Here is a 14221-nt window from a genome sequence, read left to right on the forward strand (position 1 = left end):
TTTTATGTTGTGCTTTGTCAACTACTAAATACTTAATTGTCAGTATTAGTTATTCATTGTCATGCACAATAAGTGCTCAGCACACAGATGTTTGAGATACCAAACGGATTCAGTGGTGAAACATTTGTCGGATAAGCACCTTATTCTTACATATAACATAACATTACAAAGAACTTTTATTATAAATGTGCCTTCCTATTAAATATCACACAATTAGCAGGTCAACAGGAGATGAACTTAATCTTCAGTCACACCTAAATCATCACATATAGAAAGCCTTTTGTCTCCAGGGAAACCATTAAACCCACTTGTTTCTGTAGTGTAGCTAATGGTAACCAGAACTGTGAACACACAGATATTTGACTTCTGCTTCATATAAGGATTTTCACTGTATTATATTTCACGAGATAATGTTTGTATGTTCTTTTTTTTTCTTTCTTCAATAATATGGTTCATTACCAAATAATGGCAACATTAATGACAATCCCATCAGCCTCAGCTGTACTTTGTGTTTAGTCATAGACTGTAAAAAAAGTGCTAAGTGCTAATTATGGAATGTTAATATGCTAACCACTGAACTAAGATGGTCAACACTGTAAACACAGTTTGTTTATTTTAGCATGTAGCTCAAGGCCCCACTGTGCCTATGCTTAGCCTCTCAGTTATGTTACATGAAATGCTACAATTTACTCATTTAGTTGAACCAAGTCAGAAATACTGACTCATACTGTAAAAATGTACATGAGTACTTGGTCGGTAAAGTGCAAATTGTGAAACTGCTAGTAAATCTGATCCCAGTTATTGTTTCCTGAAACAAAAGCTGGCAGATTGAACCCATTAACATTTCTATAACAAATAACATGTCCAACATAAAGATGGACAAATGATAGTCATGGAAATGATATATGTTGAGGAATTTGGAAGGTTTGCGCAACAAAAGTATGTATTAACACCAGGAATAGCGTGTCTCCTTTCAAGCATTTTTGGCGCCACATGTTTTTGCTTATTTGCTTGAGCACAGTTTATACTGAGGGACCAGGCTATCTGTTAACATCTTTATAGCTTTTTTACTGCTCCTCAGAGGAACCGGAGCTCCCTGGACCTCATAAACCCTGCATGAGATTGACCAGAGTCACGACCCTTGGGACTCTGTGTTGTGTGTGTGCATGCTCACATATGTGTAGAGAGCAAAAAACTTAGAGAGGGAGATGTCCGATCAATTAAACGTCAATACTTTCTCATCCTTCTTCCTGTTATACATGGGAGAAAAACACATATGGGAACCAGGCTAGCTGTGGAATCGGCGCAACAGCTTGTGCTGCTGCTTTGAGTCGAGGGCTTAAGGGACTTGTTGGCTGGTGACTGGGCTGTATTTTAGACAAGCACTGCCAAATGTTCTGATAAAAAAGAAACCCTCCAGAAACAACTCTGTCTTGTAGATTCATTACCCACCAACAGCATTAATAAAACCACATGGAACATATTGACTGAGATCAAAATAGAACCGAGCAGAGAGAGAGTGGGAATGCTGGAAGTCTGTGCAATCCTTTCTTCTCTCATGGACATCTTGTTGCTATAGGCATAGGGGCCAGTGTTGCAAAATGTGAAGCTAAGTATAGCCTCATCTCACCTCTCTCAAGGGTCCCCTACACATATGGAAGGGGGTGAACCCACACAAGCAGCAGCTATGATTATGTTCTGAGAACAAATGTTCGACTGGATTCTGTCATGTAGTCCAGAGCTGACCAGCAGAGAGGAAGCAGGGCTTACAACCCTGACCTCTCACCTCTAACCCCCATGAGCCGTATTTTCCACAGAGGACTTTATGACGTTTAGGGTCTGTGGTGGTTATCTTCCCAGGATACGGCCAGCAAGGGAGACCCCATAGTTAAATACACACATAGCACATTTATCTGCAAAACATATAAACATTACAATTATGTAAGTGATTTAGAGTGTTTGTAAATATAGTATATGTTTACTTGTGCATGTCAGTGTGTGTGTGTGTGTGTGTGTGTGTGTGTACAGTCTGTGCACATGATCTTGTGCCCACCATTTCCTTTCTTTTTCTGCGTGAAGATAAAAAGAGCTGATGTTAATCATTTGTTGTTTTGCAGACTACTGATAGCTGTATAACTTTTTGGTTGCAGCAACATCCACAAATATACAATATATAATAAAAATGTAGATCTTGTAGACGAGAGCAGAAGAAAGACAAATGCACTTTTGACAAAGAAAGTAAAAGAAATGGCATGCTTTTAATCCAGAAAAAAATAGAAAACGGGGAAAAAATAATTGGCTGGGAGATTGATGTTATGTAAGGGTTTTGATGTAAGTTAAGGTTTAATGCTCTCTGCTCCTTATCTCCTGCCAGTACGGACACTGCCTTTTGGATCATCAGACACACACCCACACAGACACACACTCCCACACACACATGCTCAAAATGTTAATCAGCCTCAATTCATGCAGCTAACAGAGCAGATTTTTAATTTGGTGGCAGAATTACCACTAACATGGTTTAACGTGCCATGAATGCCAAACAAAGGAAACATGTATGAGCATGTGCACTATAATACAAGCCAACTGAATTGATTTTCTGAAGATACGGTAGGAAGTGAGATTGCCCCTCCAAATGTTGGCAAAGGTCAGTGGTGGAAGAAGTATTCAGATCCTTTAAGTAAAAAAATTCATAGTATAGTATGTTGAAAAAAAGTGATAAAAAGGTTATAGTATGTCAAAAAAGTGATAAATAAGTAGCTCGCTGCTCGCCTGGTAGAGCTTTCGCCTCATGTACAGAGGCTCAGACCTTGCCACAGCGGCCGGTGGTTCAATTCCGACCTGCAGCCCTTTGCTGCATGTCATTCCCCCTCTCTCCCCTTTCATGTCTGAGCTGTCCCATCAAATGAAAGCCTAAAATGCCCAAAAAATCTTAAAAGTCATATATTATGTCGAAAAAAGTTATAAAGTCATAGTATAGTATGTCGAAAAAGTTACAGTCATATCAGAGTATATTGAAAATTTCCATAAAATTGTCATAGATAAAAGTGTCAAAAAATGTGATAAAAAAAAGTCATAGTATAGTATGTCAAAAAAGTCATAGATAGTATGTCAAAGAAATTCTGGAAGAACATGCAAACGCCACACAAAAAGGCCCAACCTGGACTGGGTATCGAACTAAGGGTCAAAGTCTGCACTGCTTACTTGCGCTAGTTGGGAAGTGCTAACCACTGAGCCACTGTGCTACCAAATAGAGTCTGGTGAAAACAGTTACAGCATAGTATGTCGAAAAAAGCAATTAAAAAGTCCTAGCTTTGTATATCGAAAAAAGGGATAAAAAAAGTCTTAGTATAGTATATCAGAAGAAAAGTCATAGTATAGTATGTCGCAAAATATGAAAAAGTCATAGTATAGTATGTCGAAAAAGTCGAAAAAAAAGTCATGGTATAGTATGTTGAAAAAAGTTATAGTATAGTATGTTGAAAAAATCATAAAAATTCATAGTATAGGGTGCGTGGGTAGCTCAGCTGGTAGAGCACACGTCCAGTCCCGGACTGGGGATCGAACCTGAATCAGAATCAGAAAGGGCTTTATTGCCAAGTACGTTTTTTACACATACAAGGAATTTGTCAGGGTGTTGTTGGTGCACGTCACACATTCTCTAAATATAAAAAGGATAAAAAGAATATAAACAACATAAGTATAAACATATACACACAGTATGTATTAATAAGGATAAAAAATAAAATGTAAATAAAATAATAAAATAAGTGAAACAGCAATAAAAAGGAACGCTACAGCAGAGTAGGTACAGAGGCATGTAGAGCCAAAGGTGGGGTGGTGAGAGAGTCAGGGTGGGTTCCAGGCCTTGTTGATAAGGCTAGTGGCGTAGGGGAAAAAACGGTTCATGCCTCCAGCCTCCTGCCAGAGGGGAGTGGCTCAAAGAGTTTGTGTCCGGGGTGGGAGGGGTCGGCCACAATCTTACCAGCACGCTTCAGAGTCCTGGTGGCGTAAAGGTCCTGGAGCGGCGGCAGATTGCAGCCAATCACCTTCTCAGCTGACCGAATGACACGCTGCAGTCTGCCCTTGTCCTTGGCTGTGGCAGCAGCGTACCAGATGGTGATGGAGGATGTGAGAACAGTCTGCCCTTGTCCTTGGCAGTGGCAGCAGTGTACCAGATGGTGATGGAGGATGTGAGGACAGTCTGCCCTTGTCCTTGGCTGTGGCAGCAGCGTACCAGATGGTGATGGAGGACGTGAGAACAGTCTGCCCTTGTCCTTGGCTGTGGCAGCAGCGTACCAGATGGTGATGGAGGATGTGAGGATGGACTCAATGCTGGCTGTGTAGAAGTGCACCATCATTGTCTTTGGCAGGTTGAATTTCTTCAGCTGCCGCAGGAAGTACATCCTCTGTTGTGCTTTCTTGACGAGGGAGCTGATGTTCAGCTCCCACTTGAGGTCCTGGGAGATGGTAGTTCCCAGGAAGCGGAAAGACTCCACAGTGTTAATTGTGGAGCCACAGAGGGTGATGGGGGCAGGTGAGGCTGGGTTCTTCCTGAAGCCCACAACCACCTCCACTGCCTTTAGAGCATTGAGCTCTAGGTTGTTTTGATTGCACCAGGTCACCAGGTCACCAGGTGGTCAGCCTCCCACCTGTAGGCAGACTCGTCTCCATCAGAGATGAGTCCGATGAGGGAGGTGTCGTCTGTGAACTTCAGAAGCTTGACGGACTGGTGACTGGAGGTGCAACTGTTGGTGTACAGGGAGAAGAGCAGAGGAGCAAGAACACAGCCCTGGGGGGATCCGGTGCTGATGGTCTGTGAGTCAGAGATGTGTTCCCCCAGCTTCAGATGCTGCTTCCTGTCAGACAGGAAGTCAGTGATCCACCTCCAGGTGGAGTCAGGCACACCAAGCTGGGAGAGTTTCTCCTGAAGCAGACCCGGGATGATGGTATTGAAGGCAGAGCTGAAGTCCACAAACAGGATCCTGGAGTAGGTTCCTGAGGAGTCCAGGTGCCGGAGGATGTAGTGGAGGGCCAAATAGACTGCATCATCTACAGACCTATTGGCTCAAGGGTCAAAATCTGAAGTTCTTATTTGCTGGTATTATTTGCAGCATTGGTAACCATCGAGCCAACATGGCACCGAGTTAGCTAGGTTGAAAACCGTTATAGTATGTCGAAAGAAAGTGATTAAAAAGTCATAGTATAGTATGTCGAAAAAAGTGATAAAAAAGTGATAGTATATTATGTCCTAAAAAGTCATAGTATATTATGTCCTAAAAAGTCATAGTATAGTATGTCCTAAAAAGTCATAGTATAGTTTGTCGAAAAAGTCATAGTATAGTATGTCCTAAAAAGTCATAGTATAGTATGTCCTAAAAAGTCATAGTATAGTATGTCCTAAAGAGTCATAGTATAGTATGTCCTAAAAAGTCATAGTATAGTTTGTCGAAAAAGTCATAGTATAGTATGTCCTAAAAAGTCATAGTATAGTATGTCCTAAAGAGTCATAGTATAGTATGTCCTAAAAAGTCATAGTATAGTTTGTCGAAAAAGTCATAGTATAGTATGTCCTAAAAAGTCATAGTATAGTATGTCCTAAAAAGTCATAGTATAGTATGTCCTAAAGAGTCATAGTATAGTATGTCCTAAAAAGTCATAGTATAGTATGTCCTAAAAAGTCATAGTATAGTATGTCCTAAAAAGTCATAGTATAGTATGTCCTAAAAAGTCATAGTATAGTATGTCGAAAAAGTCATGCCCAGCTTGGGGATCAAACCAGGGGTAGGAATCTAGAGTTCTTCTGTGTTGGTATTATTTGAAGCATTGGTAACCATTGGGCCAACATGCCAGCAAATGTGCTGTGTTGAAATCCCTTATAGTATAGTATCTCAAAAGAAAGTGATTAAAAAAGAGTGATAAAAAGTCATAGTATAGTATGTTGAAAAAAAAACATGAATAAAAAACAAACAAGCTTCTGTTTTCCTAACATTCTCTTATCACCTTGTGCTATCTGACCTGACACACACGACAGTAGTGTCTTTGCTATTTGACTTCTTCACATGAGACTCAGTGATATTTAGTATAGTAATTCATCAAAAATGGCATTAAAAGTCATAGTATAGTTTGTCGAAAAAGTCATGCCCAGCCTGGGGATAGAACCAGGAGTCAGAATAAATGCTAAAGGTGCTGTAGGTAGGATTGTTAAGATCCAGGACTTAGCCAAAAAATTTGAACATTGACAACTTCTCAGTCCCTCCCCCCCCCCTTTTTTACTAAAGCCCAAAATAGTCTCCTAAGCCCCTCCCCCCACAAGGGAGAATGAACGTGTATGCCTGAGTAGTGAATGACACGCAGTTAGACACCCCTCCGGCCTTGATTGGTGCATCTGAACAGGGAGCTGTGGATTTTTGCAAATCTCACTACAGGCTGTAGGTGGAGCCAGAGGAGTCAGATTGTTTTTAAATGACCTGCTTCATGTAGTTCTACTGGAACATAGGGTCAGTTTCAGCAGATATGATAGAAAGGTAGTTTTATAACTTATATACCTTTAAGTATAAAATAATTATCACCAAAACACACTTAATGTGTTAGAATATAACTGCACTAATCATGCAGAATACCATCTTTCAGAGTGTTAACTTATATATGATATTATAAATTACAGGATTCCTGCATGTAACATTACACGTAAGCAGGATTTTAATGTTGTAGCTGGTGGAGGTGGTTACTGTTGGGTAGTTTCATCTCTGGGTGTGCATCATGTTTTATAAACTAATCAAATGTTTTGTATGTTAATGTGCAAGATTACTGTCAGATAAGTTAAGATAAGTCTAAAAGTAGAATGGGAGCCAGAGCATTCAGCTATCAGGCTCCTCTCCTGTGGAACCAGCTCCCAGTCTGGGTTCGGGAGGCAGACACCGTCAACACCTTTAAGACTAAACTTAAAACTCTCCTCTTCGATAAAGCTTATAGTTAGGGAGTAAGGAGTTGCAGCATTCGCCTAGGGAAGGTTGTAGGGGGAAGGTGTGTAGCCACAGTCATGACGCACCGCCTCCCTATTTCAGCTTCTCTTCATAGAAAGCCTACTATATTTAGGGTATGAGGAGTTGCAGCGTTCGCCTAGACCGGCGGGGGTGGGTGTGTAGCCACAATCATGGCGCACCTCGACCCATCTCTGCTTCTCCACGTAGAAAGCTTACATATACTTAGGGAGTAAAGAGTCGCAGCGTTAGCCTAGACCGGCGGGGGGAAGGAGTGTAGCCACAATCGCAGAACACAGCCTCCCTATCTCCCCTTCTCTGCAGCTCTTAGTTATACAGTTATAGTTCTAGACTACCAGGGTACCTCCTAGGACACACTGAGCTTATCTCTTCTCTCTCTTTCCATCTGTGTGTATTCGTGTCACAGAAATGCTTGTTACTAACATAGCTCCGGGGAGCTTATTCCCCGCAGTCCTTATGTTCTTTTTCCAACTATAGAATAGATCTACCTATCATATAATCAATAATATAGTGAGAGTAGAGGGAGGCAGGAAGTACAGCCCGTTCCGGCAGGGGAGAGTTCAAGCCCGATCCGGCACCTCTCTTTAGTCTGCCTCTCTTAGTTATGCTATTATAATTCTAGACTGCTGGGGAATGTCCTTCCTTCCTATGACACAATGAGCTGCTCTTTCATCTCTCTTTTCATTTGTTCCTTTTATGTGCATCCTTCTCCCAGAAATGCTTGTTACTAACCTAGCTCTGGGGAGTTTACTCCCCGGAGTCCTTATGTTTCTTCTTCACCCAGAATATCGCCTTGGATTAGGGTGGCACCAAGACCTGGGTTCTGGGTGCAGCTGTCGCTGTGGACCTACTACACCCTGCTATGCTCTGCGATTCCCTGCAGTGTCCGGCTGCGTCCTTGCGTCCTACCGCGTCCACCCATGCTGTGCTGTTCCACATTACACCCCGTAATGCCCTGCTGTGCCCTACTATGACATGAACTACTACGACTACCATTGTAGTCACTGTTCCATTATCTTTATTGTGACTATTTTTGCCACTGTTCATCACACCCCCAACCGGCATTGTCAGACACCGCCTACCAAGAGTCTGGGTCTGTCCGAGGTTTCTTCCCGAAAGGGAGTTTTTCCTCGCCACTGTCGCAATAGCTACTGCTAATGCTTGCTCTTGAGGGAATTATTGTAATTGTTGGGGCTTTGTCTTACTCTGTCTGTAAAGTGTCTCGAGATAACTCTTGTTATGATTTGATACTATAAATAAAACTGAATTGAATTGAATTGAAATAAGTCTAGTGAAGTAAAGTAACGTGGAACCATAATGTAGCAGAAAATGTTAGTGCCTTAAAAGTGCTTTAAAATTACAGTAGTCCTACAGTTCTTGAGTAAATGTCACCACTTGATCAAAAAGGAACTGTGGGGAGATATACTTCTGTTTTCTGTCCCCTTCTATTTCTGTTGGCCAGCATGAACTCATCAATTTCTGTTCTTAGTTGTTGCATGTTATGTGTGTGAACAACTGTGCATACCCAGCATGCCAGTGGAATAATACTGCATCATGAAGTTTCCGTTTTGGTAAGCATGCCTAGCATAATATTTGAACAATTCTGTGCCATACAGCGAATTCTCAATTTCTCAGCTCCAGCAAGAAGGCATGCAACTGAGCTCTTCATTTTTGTCGTCTTCAAAATGTGTGGCTTTCTGTCTCGCCTTCATCTGTCATCCTCACCGTCAGCTTTCCCACGGCTATTAGAACATGTCACATCCTGATAGATACTCAATGGAGCAGAGTGCACACACACATCTCAACAGGCATGTAAATAGAGGCGAGCACATTGCGTCGATGCGTGCATGCCAGCCTGAGATTAAGTACATCCAGTTGCACAAGTATTGAAGCATAAACGCACATGTGCACGTGTAAATGCACATGCACAAACAGGGAGAGATGCCCGCTCACACCGTTGATCAAAGTCCCTGTGATGTAATCAGTCTCAGAGCTTTGCGAGCATCCCTCATTAACTTTTACCAGAGGCTTTAATGAAAAACCACTGGAGGGAATCTCCGCTTTCTCTCCTTCTTTCCCTCCTCTTTCTCCTCGTCTTTCCTTCTCATCTCCTTGTTCACTCCCTGCAGTATCTGCTCCCCCTCCTCCTCATTCATCTTCCACACTGTGCCTTCCCTCTCTCCCTCTGCCCCGGTGGCTGGCTTGACTTCCGCTGAGAGAGAGTAAATAGTTCCCATGGCTTATCTGACCGCTGGCAGGATGAATATGACACAAAGTGCAAGGCTCGGCTAATTAACACACAGCCTCCGTTCTACGGGTCAGAGGCCCCGGCGGGGAAAGTTAGGGCTTTAAGTGTGACACCTGGAACACACTCTTGTCATATTAATTATGGTCATGTATGACACATGGTTGTGTGTCTACAGTCATTGGAGACGCAGCTATTACTCAAACACACATCTTTACTTGATTTTCTTGGTTTTTGCCTGTTCTGTCCAACACTCTGGGAGGGAGGAAAAACAAAGAGGAATAGAATGAAAACCGAGAGAGAAAGCATGTTTCTCTTGTTCTCTCTCTCTCTCTCTCTCTCTGCAGGCTGGCTTGTGTCCAGGTACTGTCCAGCCCCTCTGTAATGATAAAGGTGTGGCATGTAAGCAACTTCCCTGTTGTGCAATCATCAAGAGGCTCTTGGGGGCTATAAGATCCCCAACCTCATCTGGTTTCTCAGAGCCTCCAGTCGGTTTTCTCCAAACACTCACACATACAGACTCACACACACATATACACATACAGACTCATACAGACTCACACACACACACACACACACACACACACACACACACACACACACACACACACACACACACACACACACACACACACACACAAACACAGGGGCATGACATGGTCCGGGGTACTTAACTGTGCAGATTTCTCTTAGAAGGGTTGAGAAGCAATTGTAAGACTTGGACTTTAGCCAAAAGAGGCATTGAAAACCACTGTACTTCTCGGACTGGACACCCAATCACTCACAGGTAACAATTATTCTTTAAATAGATAGAAATAATTTATTGATTTTGGTTTGATTTGATAATATCTCAATTTCTAATTTGATTTGATAATACATCCTTATTTCTCTAATTTAACTGTCTCAACATAATTACCATTTTTTATTGGAAAAAGTTATTTGAAAATGTCAGTTTCCTTATCTTACTGATTGCCTGCTTTAAATTCTATTTGTTATTATTGCTGTTATTAATAATGCATTCCCCCTGGTGCACCAGACCATAATATGATCAGTTTCAGTGACTTTTAAGATTTCTGTAGAACTATTTAATTAAAAATTAAGTTGACACTTTTTCATAAATGTTCCAATAACTTATTTGATTCATTAATACAAAATATATGTTTCTAAGGAAACCATTAAGCAGCCAGATTATTACAACTCCTTCATATGTATATCATTACTGCCCAACTTCAAGAATGTGTAATGTATTTTTGCTGTGATTAATTATCAAGTAGGACCGCTAATAACACTGCAACCAAGTAAAGATTACTCTGTATTAATGTGTCCATAAAAGGCAGCTGCAATTTGAATGCCCTCTGTTTTGTTTAATTTCCAGCTGACCTCAGAAAACTAAAAGGAGGGAAGTGAAATTGTGTGACGCAAGGGTACATCCAGTTCCATGATGGGGATCCCAAATGACCTCTCCCTTTTCAACTCCACCTCCTCCCCATATTCAACAACACAGATCTATCTGAACACCTCTCTAACCCCCTCTGCTCCCCCCTGCACAGACTGGCCTCCTGTCCCCATGACCACAGTCATCCCGGCCATCTACAGCATCATCTGCGTGCTGGGAACCGTAGCCAATGCCCTGGCAGTGTGGGTGTTGGCGCATGCCAGTGCCTTAAGGAGAACTGTAGCTAACACTTTCATGCTGAACCTGTGTGTGTCTGACCTGCTGTTCCTGCTGTCTCTCCCGCTGTGGGCCGTCTACTACTCCCAGGGCTACAGCTGGCCCTTTGGCCGGGTTGCCTGCAAAGTTTGCGGCGCTCTCCACAACCTCAACCTCTACGCGTCTATCTTCTTCATCACATGCATGAGCGTGGACCGTTACCTAGCCATCGTGCGTCCACTCCGCTCCCAGAGTGCACGATACCCCAAGCGGGCCCGGCTCACGTGCATCCTGGTGTGGGTGCTGGCATGTGCCTGCTCTGTCCCCACTTTGTATCTGAGGGACACTTACTTCCTGGAGGGGCTGGGCGTGATGGCCTGCGTGATTAACTACCCTGATCATACCTGGTATCTGACCCTGGTCTGGATGAAGATTGCTCTGGCCTTCCTGCTGCCGATGTTTGTCATCTCTTGTTGTTACTGGGCTATTGGTAGACATTTGTTGGCGGACACAGGGCTGGTAAGAATGCAGAATCCGTCGCAACGCACCAACATGACCTCCTTTAAATCAATGGAGCTAAAGGAAGGCTGCAGTAAACCAGAGAGACCACCGAACCCTTGTGTGTGCCCCAGCTCCAGCGGGAGCAGACCCCTGGAGCGGGTGTTGTGGACAGTAGCTGCTGTGGTCGTGTCCTTCTTCGTCTGCTGGTTCCCCTTTCACTGCGTGACTTTCTTGGACGTGCTGAGGAGCGACGGCTGGTTGGACAGCTGCAGGATGAACTGGACCATCCACACCCTCACCCCTCTGACCCTTTGCTTGGGCTTCTCCAACTCAGCCATCAACCCTGTGCTCTACTGCTTCGTCGGAAACCATTTCCGGGGCCGTCTCGGGGGGCTCTGCAAGGGCCTGTGTGCTTGTCTGGAGGCCCGTGGGGGAGATCACAGCCAGAACAGGGGCTCCTTCAGCACCAGGCTGAGCTCCTTCTCTCGAAAACTCAGTGACCTGAAGGTCCTGGAGATTGTGGAGCCCTCTGGTCCTGCCTAACCAGCCTTGCAGAGGGGAGGCTTTTCAAGAGTGTTGCCAACGTCAAGTGCCTGCTGAACTCCAATAAGCATGGATGTGTGTGAGACAGAGCTAAAACTGACTACGTCTATTTCCAGCAGAGCTCAATGCTGCCCTACAAAGAAAAAGTAACAAAAGAAAACATGAAGCTGAGAAAAGAAAAGAGTTTAAAGTTTTGAGGCTGGATAGCCAAACTGTGTAACATACAACTTTATACATTTCATGTCTTTAATGCTGCAGCAGGCAGCTAATTACAGCGAAAAAGCTCCAAGAATCCACTGTACACCACGGCAGACGGACATAGTAAGCGACTAGCTGGTGATCGTAGTGGAGCATTTAGCAGCTAAAGAGCCAGATATTTCCCTCAGGACTTGTAGGAAAGCAAACACAGAGCTGGGGAAAGATTGGACACGCATTCATCAGGTAGCCAGAAACATGACTCCATATGCAATAGAATGTTGCTCCATAACTTCGAATAAGGAAAATATTTTAACTAATAAATATCACTGTGCAACTTCCCCAGTTGATTACTTACATTAAGACAATCATGTTTGGTATTACACGTTTTGTGAAATTGCATGTTTAAATATGTGAATGAAAGCCAGGTTAATATTCTTTTCATTTGGTAGACATAGGCCTATTAGAGTCAAATGTTTCTTTGTGAATTTAAGAGGAATCTATTGGCACGAGTAGAAAAAGGGTAACGTTAGTCACCTTAATGTGTGTTTTGAATGTTTGTTTCCCACTTGTCTAAAAGAAGACATGGTATCGAAGAAAATTAGCCCCCCAAAAATTGAAAAACAAGTTTTTGCCTGTAGTGTCTCCCATTAAAAGGCAATGCTATGTCAGTTTGGTTTTTACAAAGTTCCCTCATGTGGCTAAAAAAGAATCATATTCAGAAGGTTTAGGTGTGCAGGAAAGAACCTGTATGCAGAACAGCTACTCTGGCTAAGCTAGGCTAATATTATTTTAGCAGGACTCATTAAGCTGCTGTTTCTTTCTGTTTTTTCATCATGGTTGGATTTAGCTTCTGCCTCATTTTTATGGAATGATAAACTTGATTAAAAAGATGTTGGATGTTGATGGTAGATTTTTCACAGGAAAACAGGTTTAAAAGAGTACATTTAGCTAGGCTAGCTGTGGCTATCTTACAGCTAGCTTTGATTTAAGCTGTTTTGTAGTTTTGCAAACTATGATGTTTCCTCTGAAATTATACTAATTGCAAAATAATACTGTATATGGTTAAACAATTTTATATGATAACTATCTCTACCGAATGTGTAATGACATTTGGCTTTGTAGATATATTATATGTAATCATGTAACTTGTAACATTTGTTTTATGGTATTATTCTGTAAAAACAGTTTAGGAAAATGACTGCATTTCTTTGACTGAATAAGAAATAAAGTGAACAATATTTCCCTAAAAATGAAGAAAATAAGAATTTAAATTCTCCAAAATATCTTCTACTGTTCTGTCACTAAAAATAGGAGATTGTCGGATTAATTTCAGGCTAATGCCACACATACACCGATTGTGTGATTTTTAGTTTACGTTTCACAATCTCACCCTCCAACAGCTGGGACTCCAGAGCTTCCCCCACCTGGGAATGAGAGTGCTGGGATTACTGTCGGCCTGGCAGATGGACATTTGCCCCCCCCCCCCCCCATCCCCCCCAGAATGCCTCACATGGATTCCCTACATATCACGGCCAGATATCATAGTCTCATACTAATGTCCTTATGATGCATTCCAGTCCAGCCAGTTGTGATGGTCAAGGGAGCGGCCAGCTAATCAATGATGTATCTCCGTCTGCTATTTGTGTCCAGCATAGATCCACTGCATTCTGCATTGATCCTGGCCTGCCTCTCTGTGAGCTGAGAGCCGAGGGAGTATGTTATTATTATTATTATTATTATTATTATTATTATACACAAAAATGTTGAGCTGATAAGGCTGGAAATGCTTTTATTCATGCCTAAACGGTGAAGTGTTTTTGCTTTTGTCTTATAACCAAGATAGCCTGAATGTTTTTACAGATTTATATGACACCCAAAAGGAAGGAAAGGGCATGCAGCTTACTTGCAGTGCATCATTTCTCATTAATCTTGCAAACTATGCCACTGGATGGCGCTAAAGTGCTGTAGAGGCAGTGAATAAGATGCCACTGGCTGCTTACCCAGAAAGAGCCCCAAAGTCCCACCGCTCATGATCTTTCTGAGCCGAGGGAAAGATGGCTCTGACACAGACTGATCACT

The 14221-nt window shown here is 42.6% G+C and overlaps 1 protein-coding gene across 2 annotated transcripts; it reads left to right on the forward strand.

Moving 5' to 3' along the window:
* Positions 1-9693: 9693 nt before the first annotated feature.
* On the forward strand, positions 9694-13536 carry agtr2 (angiotensin II receptor, type 2). 2 transcript variants are annotated; one of them, XM_078261226.1, is made up of 2 exons: positions 9694-10036; positions 10800-13536. In XM_078261226.1, exon 2 carries the CDS (start codon positions 10817-10819, stop codon positions 11942-11944), a length of 1128 nt encoding a protein of 375 aa, XP_078117352.1. In that variant the 5' UTR covers positions 9694-10036; positions 10800-10816; the 3' UTR covers positions 11945-13536. The 2 variants fall into 2 exon arrangements, with proteins under 2 accessions (XP_078117352.1, XP_078117351.1); XM_078261225.1 differs by having other exon boundaries at positions 10625-13535.
* The last annotated feature ends 685 nt before the right edge of the window (positions 13537-14221 follow it).

The sequence above is a fragment of the Sander vitreus genome, chromosome 10 (genome assembly GCF_031162955.1).
Source record: "Sander vitreus isolate 19-12246 chromosome 10, sanVit1, whole genome shotgun sequence".
NCBI classification, from domain to species: Eukaryota; Metazoa; Chordata; class Actinopteri; order Perciformes; family Percidae; genus Sander; species Sander vitreus.